Below are 19,867 nucleotides of genomic sequence, written 5' to 3' on the forward strand. Positions count from 1 at the left end.
GCTGATAATCCTTTTTGCTTATAAATATTTGAGAGTGCTAGAAAGTCATTTATATATTTAATTTTCATGACAGTATTAATTTTTAAAAGGTAGAGCTTAATGCATATGCTGATTATAATTATCACTAAACATTTAACTATATTATCTCCATTTTACTGGTAGAAATGATGATGAAGCTGAGTTATGGAAATTTGGCTTCATTAGAATGTTAGGCAAATTTAATATATTCAAGAATTTCTTCCTTCTGAAGGTTATGATACATGGTATATAATGTCAGGAAACTGATAACTGTAACCGTAAATTCTGATGACTGAATGCTCAGATGAGCCCCCAGACAGAATAGCCTCATATGTTGTAGTGTGATGTGTAAGAACACATATCATCCCTGTTTTTTAGATACAAAGCTTTTAAACAGAACAAAAAAGTATCAATGGATTATAAATGAAAATAACGTATTAGGCCTTATAAGTTAGTTTCATGTCCCTTCCGGGAACAACCCTAACTTGAGACAAGAAAGATTATGGGAAACCTTATGGCATACACAAATTAAACTACATTCAGGAGTGACCACTATACACTTGACTCTAGCATGGAGTACCAAACATTTTCGGGTACCGTAAATGTATCCTAACTGTATTCAAGCAGTTAATACTCAATAGCCACAATGCATGTGTTGGATTAAACATTGGCAAGTGAAACAAAAGAGGGCTGTAGGTGAAATAGGAGCTGGCCTAGATATAATGTGAAAAGCTGAATTTACTTTTAATGAAGAGTGGCTTTCAGAAGAAAAGGATTTACTAACTAAAATAGACAGATTAGAAGGAAATCATCTTCCAAGAGGAGGGAAAAGAATGGGAATCCACTTGCAAAGGTCATAAAGCTTTGATAAACTGATCACACAGACCCAACACATAATGCTAGAGAATGCTAGGAATCAATATTGGGAAAGAGAATATACTCTAACACAACAGAATCTATTAACTATTTTACTTAAAAGTGATCCCCAAGTAGCCATGGGGGTAATGACCTTCCATTTTTAGCTGTAGAAGCTCAGGCAGAGAATCTTTGAGACACATGCAGATCCTCAAATTTATGGAATTTTTTTTTGTAAAATTGCAACTTGCACTGCTGATCTCTGACTGATCTTGACCAAAGGATGGGCCAAAATAAGGCTAGTAGGAATAGAACTAATACTGAATGATACCCATGTACTCCCATGGGAGGGAAATGGCCTTGCTGTACAAAGTTAACAGGAACCTATAACTTTATAATAATATAAGTTGAGACAAATGATTGGCTTTGTCCCCAGCTAACATGGAACCTACAAATGACAGAATGATTGCAACTGGTGACAGCATTTGTTCCTCATCATATCTGGCATATAGGCAAAGGCTAATTCTTCTAGGAAGGTTTAATAAATATTTCTGTGACATTTCTGGATTTTTTTTGTAACCAAACCAAACTGTATCATAACCATGCTCTGATATGGTGTAATACTGGTATTGTTAGTAAAATTCAACTATCTTATATAAATAAATCATATGGTAATCAAATGTATTTGAGACATTGAACTAAAAACTCCTCACAGTGTGATACCAAGGGAGAGTGACTGGCATGAAGAAGAAGTAGAATGATTTAGTTCATTACTATATTAAATAGTTCTGTGCAAGTTTATCACAAAGTTCAAGTGGCCATAGATCAAGGGAATAAATGGATAATTAAATTGGTATAATAATGTAAAGATGTTTGTGATGGTCTTATAAACTGGATGAATTGTTCCTTTGAACCTGTTTCCACTCCTTGTTGGCTTCTGCAAGTATTAGATAGACTTGTGTTGTTCTTATGGCACCTTATATAAAAATACTGTGCTAACTGAACAGTATATACAGTTGACCCTTAAACAACTTGGGTTTCAACCACACGAATCCACTTTTACATGGATATTCTTCCACTTCTGCCACACCGGAGGCAGCAAGGCCAATATATCCTTTTCCTCCTCCCCAGTCTAGTGAATGTGAAGAAAGAAGGATGGAGGCCTTCATGATAATCCACGGCCTCTTAATTAAGATAAAATTTATTTTCTCTCACACCTGTCATACCAGCACTTTGGGAGGCCGAGGCGGGTGGATCGCTTGAGCCCAGGAGTTCCAGACCAACTTGTGCAACATGGCAAAACCCTGTCCCTGCAAATAATAGAAAAATTAGCCAGGCATGGTGGCATGTGCCTGTAGTCCCAGCTACTTGGGAGGCTGAGGTGGGAGAATCACTTGAGCCCGGAAGGCAGAGGTTGCAGTGAGCCGAGATCATGCCACTGCTTTCCAGCCTGGGTGACAGTGAGACCCTGTCTTTAAATATATATTCTTTTCTTCCTTATGATTTTCTTAATAACATTTTCTTTTCTCTAATTTACTTTATTGTACAAACACAGTATATAATTTATATAACATACAACATAGGTGTTTATTAACTGTTTATGTTATCAGTAAGGCTTCCAGTCAACAGTAGACTATTAGTAGTTAAGTTTTGGGGGTGTCAAAAGCTATATGTGGAGTCTTGGCTGTGTGAGGGTCAGTGCCTATAACTGCCATGTTGTTCAAGGGTCAACTGTATACTGTATGTAGTACACTGTTTATAAATATTATGCTAACTGTATAGTAACTATACTGACTACTGTACTAACTGAAGTGATAATATATAAATACTGTACAAACAGTTACTGTACTGAAAGTTTTATTATAAAAAGGCTTTGACCAACAGGATGGATTGTGAGGAAAAAGGTAACACAACAGATGCAGTTGCTTACTCCTTCCATGTCCCCAAGGGAACCATGATTGGCCCCTGGCCAACCCTGGGAATGTGGCTCTCAAACTGGTCTTTATGTTAGTGATTGATAATTTTGTTATATACACCTGGAACAATGGACCATGTTGTACCAGCCTGTCAGAGTTGCTTTTCACAACAATCAAGATTGATGATATCCTAGTTTCATTGTTGGGGTCCTCAGTTTCCGGCAACATGGCCAGTTGCTAGCAGGATGCACCTAGTAAGCAGTCCCTTCATCTGAGTCTTGGACCCCAACGCTTAAATTGGTTCCCTGGGCAGAGATATGCCACACATTTCTGTAGTTTGCTGCCAGACAGAAAGAGCACTCCTGTGTGCTCTCAGATGAGGAAGGACTAGGCTACATTAATACTTTAAAATCTGTCCTTCAACTTAAAGCATTACTAAAAATTATCTAAACTATTTCTGGTTACATTAAGTTTTTTTCTACTCCACTAGTACACGAAATTACCTGGAAGATTCATTAAGTACCTGCACACTGTACCACTATTAACATATATACATTTGCAGTTGGTGTGTTCACATGTATGTATCTATTTCTGCCTACATTTGAGAGTAGTTCAGGGTCTTTTACAGAAACCATGAGAATTTTGACTCTTGTATAAGAAGAGCAGATTAAATCCTTGTCTAAGTAGGACTTAGTTTTACAATATTTCTTCTGACTTTCTCACTGAACAAAAGAAAGCTCTTATAATGGGTCTCAGGATTTTTATATATTCACTTACTCTAATTTTAAATTTATACCACTAATTCTTTTTCCAGCTTTATTGAAGTATGATTGACAAATAAAATTTGTATATATTCAAGGTGTACAACATTATGATTTGATATACATATAAATTGTAAAATGATTGACATAAATTAATACATCTATCCCTACACATAGTTACGTGTGTGTGTGTGTGTGTGTGTGTGTGTGTGTGTGTGTGTTGAGGATACTTAAGATCTACTTTCTTAGCAAATTTCAAGTAAACCATGCTGTAAATAAGATCCTCAGGATTTATTCATCTAAAAAATTTGAACTCATAGATGCAGAGAACAGAGAAGTGGTTGCCAGGGGGATTGGGGAAATGGGGAGATGTTAGTCAAAGGATACAAACTTGCAGTTATACCACAAATTCTAAAGGGTGTTAATCACATTTCTTTGAAAAAATGCTGTAATCTGAGCTATAACCTATCTACTGAGTCAAATTCACCCTTTCTTCACTGTTCTTCCTTATAGTGTATTTCCTTACACTGCTCACAGTTATGTTCTTCATGAGAGTGGTCTGCACTCTTATTTATCCCCTCATCTGTAGTTCCATAGATTTATAGGAAGCTGTTTTATAGCCTGCACCTCCTCTTACCTGTAGGAATATTTTCATTCAAATATTGTGGATAGGTTTTTATTGAATAAAATGGATTTCTTTCAGTTCTCAGATACCTAAACAGCTACATGGCTCAGACTTTTATTTTGTCCTAGGAATATATCTGAGGAAAAGAATCCTCTTACTATAATTCTTGATTTTAAATATCTTGTGTTAAAACTCTTAGCCAAATTTTTAGGAAAATGTTTATTTTTAAAATATGGTGACTTAAGTACAGAAAAATCTAGTTTGCTTATATCTCTCTCCTTTCTTGCTTTTTGCACACCCTGTCCTCCATCAAGTAATTAGGTTTGACTATATACTTAATACTATTCATGTGGGTTTCAGTTAAGCTAAAAGCTGAACGCCCTGGGACCAAAAATCAGGCTGAAAAATCACCAGACTGAAACATATACTTTCCCTAATTGGGTATAAATACACCAGTGAACTAGGTAGAATATCTTTACTTTCACCATAATTTCAAAATTGAACATTGTAATAAAGAATGATCATTGGTTTGACATTTTATCATCAACCCCAATATATTCCCATTCAGAATCAAGAAAAAAAAACCATATAGTGGAGATTCTTCACTAACTAGAGCGAATGCAGCTTCTGATTAGTCAGAATAGTCACATTAAGCTTCTGTTAAGAAAATTGGCCAACAACCAGCTTCTTTGAATCAGTCTTCAGTTCTACTGCCAAATATTCTTAGACCAGGTATCTCTTAGGATTAGAGAGGAGGAGGGGAAAGGCAAAAGGCGTTTGACATCATATACTTGCTTTTTAAAATTCCCCAAATCACAGTAAATAGCCAGTTTGGGAAGAATTTTAAGATTGGATAATTGCTGGCTTTAAAGGGGTTTTTAAATTTCCTTCATTTGTCTTCTTCACAAGAAATGTGAAGCCTCTTAAAGGCTTCTTTGCCATTACACAATGGAGGCAGTGTACAATAGTGGAGAGGTCATGGGCTTTAAAGCCAGATAGAACCTGGGCTTGAATTGAATCACAGCTCTGAAACTTACCAGCTGTCTGGACTTTAGTCAAGCTTCTGAACCTTACTTTTCTTGTCTATAAAACTTGGATATTAAAATAGCTATTTCACAATGTTGTTAATGATTAAACAAGATGACACATGTAAAAAGCTTACAACCTGACACATGGTAAAGGTTCAATTAATGTGTAAACCTTTCTTTCCCCAAACTTAATAGAGTAGAGACTTTTAATAATTGAAATGAGAAGTGTCTTGCATGAGAAAATCAAGAAAGTCTGTTTATATTTTCTAAATTCAGAAAATAATTTTTGAGCAAACTCTAGCCACTGGGGAATTTTTTTCTAAGTGACTAAGGCCCAGTCCTCCAGCTACTCAAGAGAGAAAGGCACATTAATAATACAATTACTGAACAAGATAAGAGATGGAAACAATGTGTTACTGGAATTTATAGACTAAGGAAATTCTGATCGGTAGCAAGGCATTGGAAAAGTATCTCATGTAATTTGTATAATGTAGATATGTTCTTGAAATTCTGTTTTTTAAGGAGTAAGGTACAAATTACAGTTCACATGGGGCATATTGTCTTTAAATGTTGAGGTATATTTGGGCACTGAAAAGTTGACATAATGTTGTTCAAACACGTGTTGAATATAATCTACTGGGCCCTAATGGTGTTCTCAGTTTTTTTAAGAGGGAGGCTTGCATCTTGGAACTCTTGCTATCAGTATCACAGTGAAATATCTTGAGTACTATCTTGAATATCGTGAGGCAGTTTTTTTGTGAGTGACTTTCCTTTAAGCTCTAAAAATAGTTTGTGCTTTTTATTAAATCACTTGTCTTGCATCCATATTTAAAGAAAATAGCTTTTCTTTATATCAGCCCAGTAGGAGCTATTGAAAATACTCAAATTTTCTTTTAAACACATTTTTATTCTAAGGCTGCTTTGTTAAACATTAGTTTATGCTATGCTGCAAATCTTTTAGAGATCCTTTATAATCAAATCTCTTGTCTAGTGTCTTCTGGCATTTTGGATTTGGCCCTGTTTTTTTATTTTTTGTATTCTCCCCCACCATCATTTTCCAGCATCGGCCTTAATGCAAGTTCTACTGTTCTCCTGGGCATAGACTCAGACATTACATACAAAGTTTCCCTTTGATCCCACACTTCAAATTAATTTGCATTATAGTCTTGGCTATAATTAAGAAAGTTATATATTTGGCATTAATGCCTAATAAATTGATAAGCACTATCACTGGAGATTCAGACATTTATATTGTATTGAATCAAATATTTTGCAATGAGAAATCAGACTGTATAGACTGAATCAAGCAAATACCCTAGAGAGGTATCAATTCCTTATGAGAGCTTTCCCCAACTGTGTGATACAGCTTGTTGCCTAAACCTAAATTAGAATTGCTTTAAGGACAAAGAGCAAAACGATTGTGAAAGACATCATCAACTACATTACATTTTTTCCCCTTTCTTCTTGCTGGCTCTATTTTTTTATCATTTGCATTTTTCTCATCTCGATGTCCAACTGACTCATGATCTATGTGGAAAGAAAGTAGTGAAGTGTAGGTGTGTGGGCCAGGGCCAGGACCCTGTAGGCATACAGGTGGAAGGATTGCCACAGTTTGACAGACCCTAGAATCCAGGAGCTAGAAAAACATCAAAAGACAGCTGAGTTATGGATGGTTGTATTGTAATGGACTCTTGGAATATGAAGAGCAGAGTTCCAGTACCAGCTTTATTATTTAGATGCTGCATTCCCTTTTGAATAAGTTATTTTACTTTTTCAACCCTCCACTTGAGCATCTCTAAAATGAGGATATTACCTTCTTCTGGGGGTTGTTGTGAGGATTAAATGAGGTAATGGATATAAAAAATATATTTTAAACTGTATAACAACTGTATATTGTAAGGAAATGGTAGGAGTAGCTTCCTACTCCATGCTACAGTCAAAACAGATAGCTACTTTGATATAACTCTGGACTTCAGTGGGGCTGACACTAACTCTGATATTTCAAGCAAGACATTCTTCCTCTTTGAGCATCAGTTTTCTTCTCTGTCTGATTAGATGTCGGGCTCGGTAATCTAAAGATCCTAGGTGTACCTTTGTTCTCTGTCACTCTATTATTATCTTACAAGTAACAAAATAGAAGGGAAGATATTTGTGCTGAAATTAAGTCCCATCATAGAATTTTTTTAGTTCACAATTATGTCCCAAAATGGGAGTGAAAGTGCCTTGATTATCACCTCTTTTCCTTTTTAGGGTCTAGGCCTTCCTATTCACTGTTTCTGTTAGGCTTATTTGCTGGTCAGGTAATAATCTGAGAGGTTTCTGCTTTTCCTGTGACAGCAAAGAAATACTTTGGCTAATATTCTCCTTGGCATTAAGCTAAATATCTTCCACAAAATGATATCTTATATAGGAGACAGGTTTGGGCATCAATGAGATTCCTCACCTACTGATACTTATAGATTCTTACCTTCCAAAATATATTTGCTACAAATATTTGTAGCATTTGTAGCAAATATATATTGGCAAGTACCTGTTATGCTTATTGATGAATGGTAGTTTACATTTTATGTAATAAACATTTTATTGAGTATCTGCTATATGCCAGACATTATACTAAATACTTACATTATCTCTAATTTTCATGTAACATAAATGTCAGCTGGGGACGGGGGTACATATAGGAGGGAAGCTGCTTACATTCTCCCAAAGGTCTGGGGGCCTACTTTTTGCCAAATTTCTAAGTTTGTTCATTTTACAGTTCAAAATAGAAAGATCACTTATCTTGCCATGCTGCACATGCTACCATTATATTCCACACATGTATTAGTCGGGTTTGTGTTGCTGTAAAGGAATACCTGAGGCTGGGTAATTCATAAAGAAAAGAGGTTGATTTGCCTCATGGTTCTGCAGGCTATACAAGAAGCTTGGCGCCAACCTCCGCTTCTGGTGAAAGCTTCAGGAATCTACCTATCATGGCAGAAAGGAAAGGGGAAGCACGCGTGTCACAGGGAGAGAGAGGGAGCAGGTGCCAGGCTCTTTTAAACAACCAGTGGGAACTGAGAACTCACTCATTACCATAAGGATGGCACTAAGCCATTCATGAGGGATCCTCCTCCATGACCCAAATACTTCCCACCACGCCCCACCTCCAACATTGGGGGTCACACTTCAATGAGATTTGGAGGGGACAAATATTCACCATTTCAACACAGCATCTACCAAGTGTCATACTTAGCCTCTACTTCAATTCATATGTATATTATATTCACTACTTCAATTCATATGTATATTATATTCACTTGAGGCATTCCTGTCTGTAGTAGACCTTAGTGAAGGGGAATGAAGTATTTGCAGCATCACCAGTAACTTCAAATTGACAAATATCTTAACAAATATCACCTGGGATTTTTTCCTCTGGCTAGTTCACCATACATAGAGGGACAATATGTTATTGAACTGTATAGACTCTCTTTATAGTCTTTCCCTCACCTGGTAGATTCTTCCCACACCCCAACTTCACTTCTGACTCAATTATGCATAATGTTTTAGTTTTTATTCCATAAATGAGCCTGTGGCTTGCTTTTGCATATCCAGACACATCTAGATATATGCTCAGTGAAACAATAAAAGGCAACCACTCTCAGAATCAATCTTCTTCATTAAGCAATCGTGGTTATAAGCACCAATATTTTTCTTAATACCAAACAGTGTAAAGGTTGGTACTACCCTCATTTTATAGATAAGTAAACAAGCTCAAAGAATTAAATGACTCGTGCAGGGTTATTCATTGAGTAAGTGATAAAGTCAGATTTTGAACCATTGGAATCCAAATCCTATGCACTTTCCACCAAACAAGACACGATTCAAAAAGGAAATTGGAAAAAAAATGCATATTAATGTCCTCTGAGCTTGCAAATAGGAAGATTGCTTTGAAAATTCATAGTATTTGAATCCATTAGGGGTGGGGGAAATGTATTTTTACCATTATGGTCCCAACAGTATTGTTTAAGAAAGTAGGGAAACATAAGTTAAGTAAAAAGTCTCAGTAACTTGGAAAATCCTGCCTTATATCAGGTAAATGGGACATTTATTATGGCTAATTAAGTTTTATCTTTTAAAATTGATTTGTACATTGACTTTTACCTGATAAATATTTATTGATCCTCTCTATCTTTTTCATCATACTTCTTTTAAAAAATAGTTTTTCTAATACCTGCTGTTTTTTTTTTTACAGAGGCAATTAAAGGCAGATGCTAAAAAAGCTATTGGAAGGCTTCAACTACGCACACTGAAACAAGGAGACAAGGTACATTCATGACTTTTAAATGCTATTTATTTTAAAGCAGTGCTACCAAGCCATTGTTCAGGCTAAATGTTCTTCCTAAGTATGCTTTTATTGGCATTTATGAACCTTATTGACTTTTTATATGCATTTGATTCTAGAGGTTGGCTGAATAATGGCCTCCCAAAGATATCTAAGATAACTATTCCCTTGAACCTGTGAATATTACCTTATATGGCAAAAAGGACTTTGCAGATATGATTAAGTTAAGGGTCATGAGATGGGGAGATTATCCTGGATTATCCAGGTAGATTCAAAATATAATTGCAGTGTCCTTATAAGAGGGAGAGAGAGGGAGATTTGACCATAGTACAGTAAGGGATGTGACAAGGGAAGCAAGAGGGTGGGGTGATACAAGAAAGAGGCAAAGAGCTAAGGGATGCAGACAGCCTCTAGAAGCTGGGAAAGATAAGGAGAGGGATTCTCCCGTGGTGCCTCCAGAAGGAGCGCAGTATTGCCAATGCCTTGGTTATAGACTTCGGATTTCCAGAACAGTAAGAGAATAAACTTGTGTTGTTTTAAGCCACTGAATTATGATAATTTGTTACAGCAGCTACAGGAAACTAATACAATGCTTTAGTGTTACTTTGGTTGAATACGCATTTTCAGATTTAGGACAGTTGAAAACTACCATTGATGGGTAAAACATGTATTTCAAAAAATAGCTATAGAACTTATGGAAATAATACACCATTTTAAATCTTACCAAAGTCATGAAACTGTAAAACACTAATGAAAGAGAGAATCAAAGAAGATCTAAATAAATGGAAACATATACCATGTTCATGGGTCAGAAGACTTGCTGTTGTTAAGATGTCGGTTCCCCACCAAACTAATTTATGGATTTGATGCAGTTTCAATAAAAATCCTAGTGTAAATCTTTTATAGAAATTGACAGGCTGATTCTAAGCTTAGATGAAAATGCAAAAGAACTAGAGTGAACAAAACAATTTTGATAAAGAACAACTTTGGATGATTCATGCTACCTGATTTCAAGAATTATTTTAAAGTCACAACAGTCAAGATAGTGTCGTATTGGAAAAAGGATAGATTTATAGATCAAAGAAACAGAAGAGAGAGTACAGAAATAAACCCATATATATATGGTCAGTTGATTTTCCATAAAAGTGCAAAAGCAATTCAATGAAGAAAGGATAGCCTTTTCAGGAGGATAGCCCTTTGTTGGCTATCCATATGCAGTGATTGGATATCCTTAAGCAAAAAATGAGCAAACAGACAAAAAAGAACTTAAATCCATTCTTCATACCCTATGTAAACATTATTTCAATAGATCATAGACCTTAACATAAAACCTAGAACTATGAAATTTTTAGAAGAAAACGTTAAAGAAAAATATTTTCATGACTTGGGTGACAAATATTTCTTAGATATAACTCCAAAAACAAGTCCAAAAAAGAAAAAAATTGATACATTTGGCCTTGTCAAAATTAAGAATTTCTGTTCTTTGAAAGGCACTGTTAAAAGAAGGAGAAGATAAGGTACAGACTGGGAGAAAATATTTGCAAATCATATGTCTGTAAAAGGGCTGTACCCAGAATATAAAGAACTCTTAAAACTTAACAGTAAGAATACAAACAACCTAATAGAAAACTGGCAAGCAAAACAGACAATTCACCAAAAAAATATATATATGAATGGCAAATAAGCACATAAAAGATGTTCAACATCATTAATAATTAAAGAAATACAAATTAAAGCCACAATGAAATACAATTACACATTCATTAGAATGGCTAAAATGCATACAACTGAAAATACCAAGAGCTGGGTGAGATTTGGAGCAACTGGTACACTCATTCATTTGCTGGTGAGAATGCAAAATGTATAGCCAATTTGAAAATGTTTGGCAGTTCCTTATGAAGTTAAAAATACACTTACCATAGCACCTAGCAATCTCACTACTAGATATTTACCCTAAAGGGAGAAAAAATCTACGTTCACATAAAAACACAACTGTTCATAGCAGCTTTATTCATAATTGTCAAATACTAGGAAAAAGCCAAATATTGTTCAACTGGTGAATGGATAAACTGTGGTACATACATATCATGGTATACTACTTAGCAATAAAAGTGTGATGGGAATCCCATTGATACATACAGCATTATGGATGAATCTCAAATGCATTATACTAAGTTTAAAAAGCCAGACTCAAAAGCTAGATAATGCATGATTCCATTTATATGACATTCTGGGAAAGCCAAAACTATAAAAACAGATCAGTGGTTGCCAGGAGGTGGGGATGAGAGGAAAGGTTAACTACAAAGAGTTTGGAGGAGTTTGTTGGGAGTAATAGCACTATTCTATATCTTGATTGTGATAAGGATTAAGTGACGACATATTTTTCAAAACGTGCAGAACTGTACACTAAAAGGGTGAATTTTACTGTATGTGAATTATACCTTAATTTTTTAAAAATGAGAAAAGTTATAGAGCTTGCACAAATGGTATTTTATATATCCTAAATCAGGAAAAATAAATCAGTGCTACATGTTTCCCTTTGTTCTGTTCCCCTTTTGTTTCAGTTTATTCTTTTACCTTTTTAAAGTCTGGATACTTTTAAATCACCTTTGGGAACTTTACAGTTACATAATCATTCAGTGATATAATGCTCCTCCTTTTATAGGAATTTAGGCTGGTTAAGTACATGTATGTTCTGATCTTGTTCTGTAGTTTAATGTATTTTTTCTTATCTGTCAGAGTAACAATAACTACTTGCTTGTAGGAAATTGGCCCTGATGGAGATAGTTGTGCTGTGTGCATTGAATTGTATAAACCAAATGATTTGGTACGCATCTTAACGTGCAAGTAAGTTTGATTTTCTTCTATATCTTCAATAAAATAGGTGACCCACAAAAATGACTGTGATGGAAGAAAACTATTTTTAATATTTCCAAATTAATGTAAAAAATGTTTATTTTTTAACTTATCTTCATTTAAATATAGAATAGTTTATTTTTATTTTTATTCATTTCTTAATACCACTGAAATTGGTATAAGTCTAATTGTAATCTGCTTCAATTTGTTCTAAACTAATTCCATAGAAAACTGAGAACCTAGCCAGCACAATTGATATATATGTATTATATATATTATATATAGTATATATACTGTATAATATGTATTAATATTATATATACTATATATAATATATATAATATATAGTATATATAAGATATATCTTATATATACTATATATAATATATATTATATATAGTATATATAAGATATATCTTATATATACTATATATAATATATATTATATATTATATATAATATATAATATATATTATATATTATATGTAATATATAATATATAATATATATTATATATTATATGTAATATATAATATATAATATATATTATATATTATATGTAATATATAATATATAATATATATTATATATTATATGTAATATATAATATATAATATATATTATATATTATATGTAATATATAATATATAATATATATTATATATTATATGTAACATATAATATATAATATATATTATATATTATATGTAATATATAATATATATTATATAATATATTATATAATATATAATATAATTATAATTCTAAATTATATATAATTATAATTATAATTATATATCATATAATTGTAATTGTAATTATATATATTATATTATATATATTATAATTATATAATTATAATTATAATATATATAATATGTATTATATATTAAATATAATAATATATTTATATATTATATAGTATATATCTTACATAGTATATTATGTATAATACATATACTCTATATTATATATACTTTATAATATAGTATATAATATATAATTATATATACTATATAACATAGTATATAATATATAATTATATATACTATATAACATAGTATATAATATATAATTATATATACTATATAACATAGTATATAATATATAATTATATATACTATATAACATAGTATATAATATATAATTATATATACTACATAACATAGTATATAATATATAATTATATATACTACATAATATAGCATATAATATATAATTATATATACTACATAATATAGTATATAATATATAATTATATATACTATATAATATAGTATATATAATTATATATACTACATAATATAGTATATAATATATAATTATATATACTATATAATATAGTATATATAATTATATATACTGTATAATATAGTATATAATATATAATTATATATACTATATAATATAGTATATAATATATAATTAAATATACTATATAATATAGTATATAATATATAATTATATATAAATATATTTTATATATACTATATTTTAAATATAGTATATATAATATACATAATATACTGTATAATATATATACTATATATAATACATATTTTATATAATTATATATAGTGTATATACTATATATTATATATAATGATATATACTACATATAATATGTATTATATATTATATATTATATAATGTATATATAATATATTATATATTATACATTATATACTATATACTGAGTATATATACTATATAGTGTATAGTATATATGTATATGTATATGTACATATATATACTATATACTGAGTATACTATATAGTGAGATAATATACTATATATTATCTATTATATAGTATATAATAGTATATATACTATATACTATATAGTATATAATAGTATATATACTATATACTATATAGTATATATATACTATATACTATATATACTATATACTATATATATTATATAGTGTATATATACTACATATATATAAATTGTGTATATATTATACATATATGTAAATTGTATATATAAAATACATATATATAAATTCCAACTAAGGAGTGAACACTTCCAAATAGATGCTCATAACTTGATTTCATTTTATTTTTTCTTGATAGATTAGAATACATTTAAAATTAATCCAGTACTATCCTTATATTTATGTGTATTTATATTATATTATGTATATATGTATATTATATATTTATGTGTATATATGTACATTATATAATATATATACTCTACATAATATATAGTGTATATATTATATACATTATACACTATATATAATATAGTGTATATATTATATACATTATACACTATATATAATATAGTGTATATATTATATACATTATACACTATATATAATATAGTGTATATATTATATACATTATACACTATATATAATATAGTGTATATATTATATACATTATACACTATATATAATATAGTGTATATATTATATACATTATACACTATATATAATATAGTGTATATATTATATACATTATACACTATATATAATATAGTGTATATATTATATACATTATACACTATATATAATACAGTGTATATATTATATACATTATACACTATATATAATACAGTGTATATATTATATACATTATACACTATATATAATACAGTGTATATATTATATACATTATACACTATATATAATATAGTGTATATATTATATACATTATACACTATATATAATATAGTGTATATATTATATACATTATACACTATATATAATATAGTGTATATATTATATACATTATACACTATATATAATACAGTGTATATATTATATACATTATACACTATATATAATACAGTGTATATATTATATACATTATACACTATATATAATATAGTGTATATATTATATACATTATACACTATATACATTATATATAATATATACTATATAATATTATAATATGTAGTATTATATATAGTTACACATGTAAATATAAGGACAGTACTGGATTAATGTTAAATTTATTCTAATCCATCAAGAAAAAAATAAAATGAAATCAACTTATGAGCATCTGTTTGAAGGTGTTCATTCCTTAGTTTTTTAAATTATCCCTCTCCTGAAGGTTGTTCTTAACACTACTTCTTTTAGCTATTTAATACAATAGTGATGCTCTTGGAACATATCACATTGCCTAAAGCATCAGTACGGTGTTGTTGTACTCAATACTATATTGGACTATATTATTGAGAATGACTGTACCATTTATCAGTTAGGGAATTATAACTGTTTAAGATTTGAAATAATGAACAAAGTCTTAGGTCAGGTAGCGTCCTAGCCATTTTCAAATGAGTACTGAAAATATTTTTTTTTGGAGCTAGAGTAATGAGGCTTTTACATTTAAAAGTACCGTATTATGGAATTTCCAAATTTTGTTTCTGTGACTCCTTCATTTTATGAATAGTGTGTTTAAAAGGAAAGGCATCCATTCAAAGACTAAATAAAGTTACACTAAGTAATCTGTTAATATATATTAGGTAAAGTGTTGCTACTTTACAACTGATAATTATGTTTTTTTCCTACATTAGCCATATTTTCCATAAGACATGTGTTGACCCATGGCTGTTAGAACACAGGACTTGCCCCATGTGCAAATGTGACATACTCAAAGCTTTGGGAATTGAGGTAAACATTAATATGTTATTTATATGAAGAATATATGCCTGGGCTTTGGGGAAAATAACAAAATAACATCCTTATTTTTTCGCTATGTAATACACCATACTTATAGTTTATACCTAAAACCAGACATATTTATATCATATAGACAATGAGGTGCCATCTTGGGCCATCTCCATTTTCCTTCTTCCTCCCTCTTTCCAAATAGACTCATTATTTGGTCAGAATTTGAAATGATAACCATATAAACCACCAACTTGGCATCCCTCTTTCTATTTTTGTAATGTTTTACTATTGCATAGTGACCAAACTTGTAGTTAAATAAGCAGACATAATTTGAGAAAGCATAATAAGTATTAAATTATAATTTTATATTTGGTAAATGAAAAAAAGGCCTATTTTCAAGATACAACATAAAATCAAGCTCAAATCTTGACTTGGGAACGTGCATAGATGACAATGATTCTCAAGTTCCATAGGGGACACCATGATGTTTTTTTAGGGCCTAACTTGTACCCAGCATTATTTTATGAAGTGCTGGTATCACCCAAATGAACATACCAGATGAGAGTGCACTCTGCCTATAGCATCTTTCATCCCATTGGTGGACCCAGTTACTCTGTTTTGACTGGGGCTAACAAGAGACTTGTGATCATCAAAAGGGATCATAGGTTTAAAAGGTTAAGAAATATTGCTCCAATGAGTCACCTATAAAGAAACTTTGAAGTGATATGTCGAGGAAAAGCGTGTACACTGAGAGGCTTTTAATTTGTTACATGTTCTTTAAAGGTGGATGTTGAAGATGGATCAGTGTCTTTACAAGTCCCTGTATCCAATGAAATATCTAATAGTGCCTCCTCCCATGAAGAGGATAATCGCAGCGAGACCGCATCATCTGGATATGCTTCAGTACAGGGAACAGATGAACCGCCTCTGGAGGAACACGTGCAGTCAACAAGTAAGCATCATACTAAAGGTTAACGAGTGCCCTGCAATCCATTGTAGATCATATGCCTGTATAGTACTCTTGCTTTTTAGCGTTTGTTCCATTCAGCCATTATCATGATCCAGGTTTTTTCTACTTAAAATAATGCCGTGAAGGATGCACCCCTACCTTAATATACATATATTCAAATGTATTTGAAATAGATGAAATGCATCAGAGTGGGGATTATTTACAAAAGAAAGATTTATTGGAAAGCTTCTCTCTGATGCATTTAAATCTTGGCTTATTAACTAATTACAGAGGGTAAGGAGAAACTTTAAACTTTAGGAGCCATTGTTTATTGCAGATAAAGCAGAAATTAAAATAAAGGAGTTCTGAAATGATAAAACAGAATTCAATTTACAAAAGTTTGATTTATACCCAACTTCTCTGGAACCCATGTTTTGCAAGTAGGAAACTGTTTAAGAATGGTATGTGCTGCCACCTGTTGACTATTTACCATGAAATGGACAAACAGAAACTAAAATTGAATATATCATTTTCAAAATTCATGTGAATTTGTATTGCAACTTAGTAATTTTATGCCAAATGAGAAATTTTAGGGAGTTCTGTTTTTCCCTATAAAGATAAAACCCCTATAAAAATTATTTTCCCTTTCTTTTACCTCAATCTTTTCCATGTTTTTGTTGGTTTGAAAGTCTTCTCTCAATCCTCATTTTGAGATAATTTAATTCTAGTATAAAAGTAAAACAAAAACTGATTGTCAAGATGACTTATGAAACTTTCAGCTTCCTATTATATAAACCTTTGTCCTCTATAGGCTTATCAGTGCCATAGATACCACTTCTGAAGATATCACAATGAATATAACCACACAAAGGCAAACTTTGTATTTCTTGTATCTAATCTTCAGACATTCCCTTGAATATAAACTAGTTATAAGTATCTTAATAATCTGTGGATTATTCTACCTGTAATAGAGAATCATTGTCTGATTGCCCCAGATGATCTTGTACTCTCATAATTGTGTGGTAATAGAATTCAGTAAAGATAAAAGAGAGTGTACGAGATAATTTATTGCTAGTCTTTTAAAAAACAACATTCCAATCTACTCTTTTTGTGTTCTGTTCTTCTGTGGGTAGGGGTGGGGTGGGGGAAAAAGGTAAGCACAACAGATTTTGCAGAGATTTGAAAAGCAAATGAAATAATGATCCATGTTTCTCCTCCTGTATTCTTAATTTGGATGATAGTAATACTCACCCAACCGCCCCAAACCAGAAACTAGGGACATCCCAAATTCTTCCCACTTCCCCTTCTGTGTTCTCAACTCTGTCCCCTAATTTCCAACCTTAATTCCACAGTCATAGTTTGAGCCACTATCTTCTCTTTGCCTATTCCTTCCATTCTTCCTTACCCAAGAAGTTAGGGGAGCCCAGTATAACTCCTGTTTCTCCTTTAAGACTGACACCTCTTTGAGAAGCCTCTCTTGACTAGATGTGATGGCCCTACTGTTGGCTTCCATAGAACTTCGATCATTGCACTTACTACACTGAGTTGTATTAAAACTTTTAAAGTTCTTTTGGATAAGAACAGTGTCTTATATTCACTGTTGTCTATCCAGCACCCAGCACATAGTAGATACTCAAATTTATGTTGAATCAATTACCACTTAAACCAGATTTAATTTTGTCTGGGATTACATATTACTAGTTTAAGAATCTTGCGTATTAGCCATTGATTCTTATGGTGATAGTTGATTTGCATAACTTTGTAAATACACATAGTTCATGTCGTGTGTCACATCACTGGGCTAAGTTCTATTAGAGCACTGGTTTTCAAACTTAAGTATTCATTGAGTCACTTGGAGGGCTTATTAAAACGGAAAGGTCACCACCAGAGTTTCTGACTCAGTGGGTTTTGGGTGATGCCTAGGAATTTTCATTTCTAACAGGTTCACAGGTGATACTGATTCTACTAGTCCAGGGACCACATTTTGAGAACCATTGAATAAGGGCCCTACTGTCAATCCTGGCTGTACATAAAAATCACCTGCAGAGATTTTAAACTTTGCTGATGTTTGGACTGTACCTCAGAGCAACTGTGATTTAACATGAGGTGCAGGGCCCGGGCACAGGTATTTTTTATTTTAATTTGAAATGATTTCAGACTGACTGACAAAAACGTTTCAAAAATAATACAAAGAATGCCCATATACCATTCACCCAGCTTCTCCAAATGTTAACATATAACCATATACAATTATCAAAACCAGGAAATTTGCTGATAAAATGTTATTATCAAAACTATAAACTTGACTCAAATTTCACCAACTGGCCCACTAATGTCCTTTTTCTGTCCCAGGATCCCACATTGCATTTAATTGTCATGTGTCCTTAGTCTCCAATCTGTGACACTTCTTCAGTCTTTGTCTTTCATGACCTTGACACTTCTGAAGATTACTGGTCAGTTATTTTCTAGAGTGTCCCTCAATTTGGGTTAGTCTGCTGTTTCCGAGTGATTAAATTTATTGTCCATTTTTGTCAAGAATACTACAGAAGTGATGTTGTGCCCCTTTCAGTGCCCCCATATCATACCAGGAAGCACGTGATGTTGGTGTCTTATTAGTGATGATTCAAACTTTGCCCACTTGGTTGAGGTGGTGTCTGCCAGGTTTCTCCCTTTAAAGTTACTATTTTTCCCTTTGTAATTATTAAATATCTTATAGAGAGATACTTGGAGACTACACAAATGTCCTGGTACTTATCATACTTCTACCCACTACTTTTAGCAATCATTGATGCTTCTTGCTTGCAGTAATTATTGAAGTATTTACCAAATGGTGATTTTCTGTTTACATCATTCTTTGTACATTTATTGATTAAACTTCTAATATAAGGAAGAGCTCTTCCTTCTCCT

The 19,867-nt window shown here is 31.7% G+C and overlaps 1 protein-coding gene across 2 annotated transcripts in view; it reads left to right on the forward strand.

The window, feature by feature from the left end:
- RNF128 (ring finger protein 128) overlaps nt 1-19,867 on the forward strand; it is a 102,545-nt gene that overhangs the window by 79,830 nt on the left and 2,848 nt on the right. For both annotated transcript variants that reach the window (XM_001143230.5, XM_016944023.2), the window contains exons 3-6: nt 9,438-9,509; nt 12,292-12,374; nt 15,915-16,011; nt 16,795-16,963. In XM_001143230.5, coding sequence (XP_001143230.1) covers nt 9,438-9,509; nt 12,292-12,374; nt 15,915-16,011; nt 16,795-16,963 — 421 coding nt within the window. The remainder of the gene's footprint in view (nt 1-9,437; nt 9,510-12,291; nt 12,375-15,914; nt 16,012-16,794; nt 16,964-19,867) is intronic.

This window comes from Pan troglodytes, chromosome X (genome assembly GCF_028858775.2).
Source record: "Pan troglodytes isolate AG18354 chromosome X, NHGRI_mPanTro3-v2.0_pri, whole genome shotgun sequence".
In the NCBI taxonomy this organism is placed as follows: domain Eukaryota; kingdom Metazoa; phylum Chordata; class Mammalia; order Primates; family Hominidae; genus Pan; species Pan troglodytes.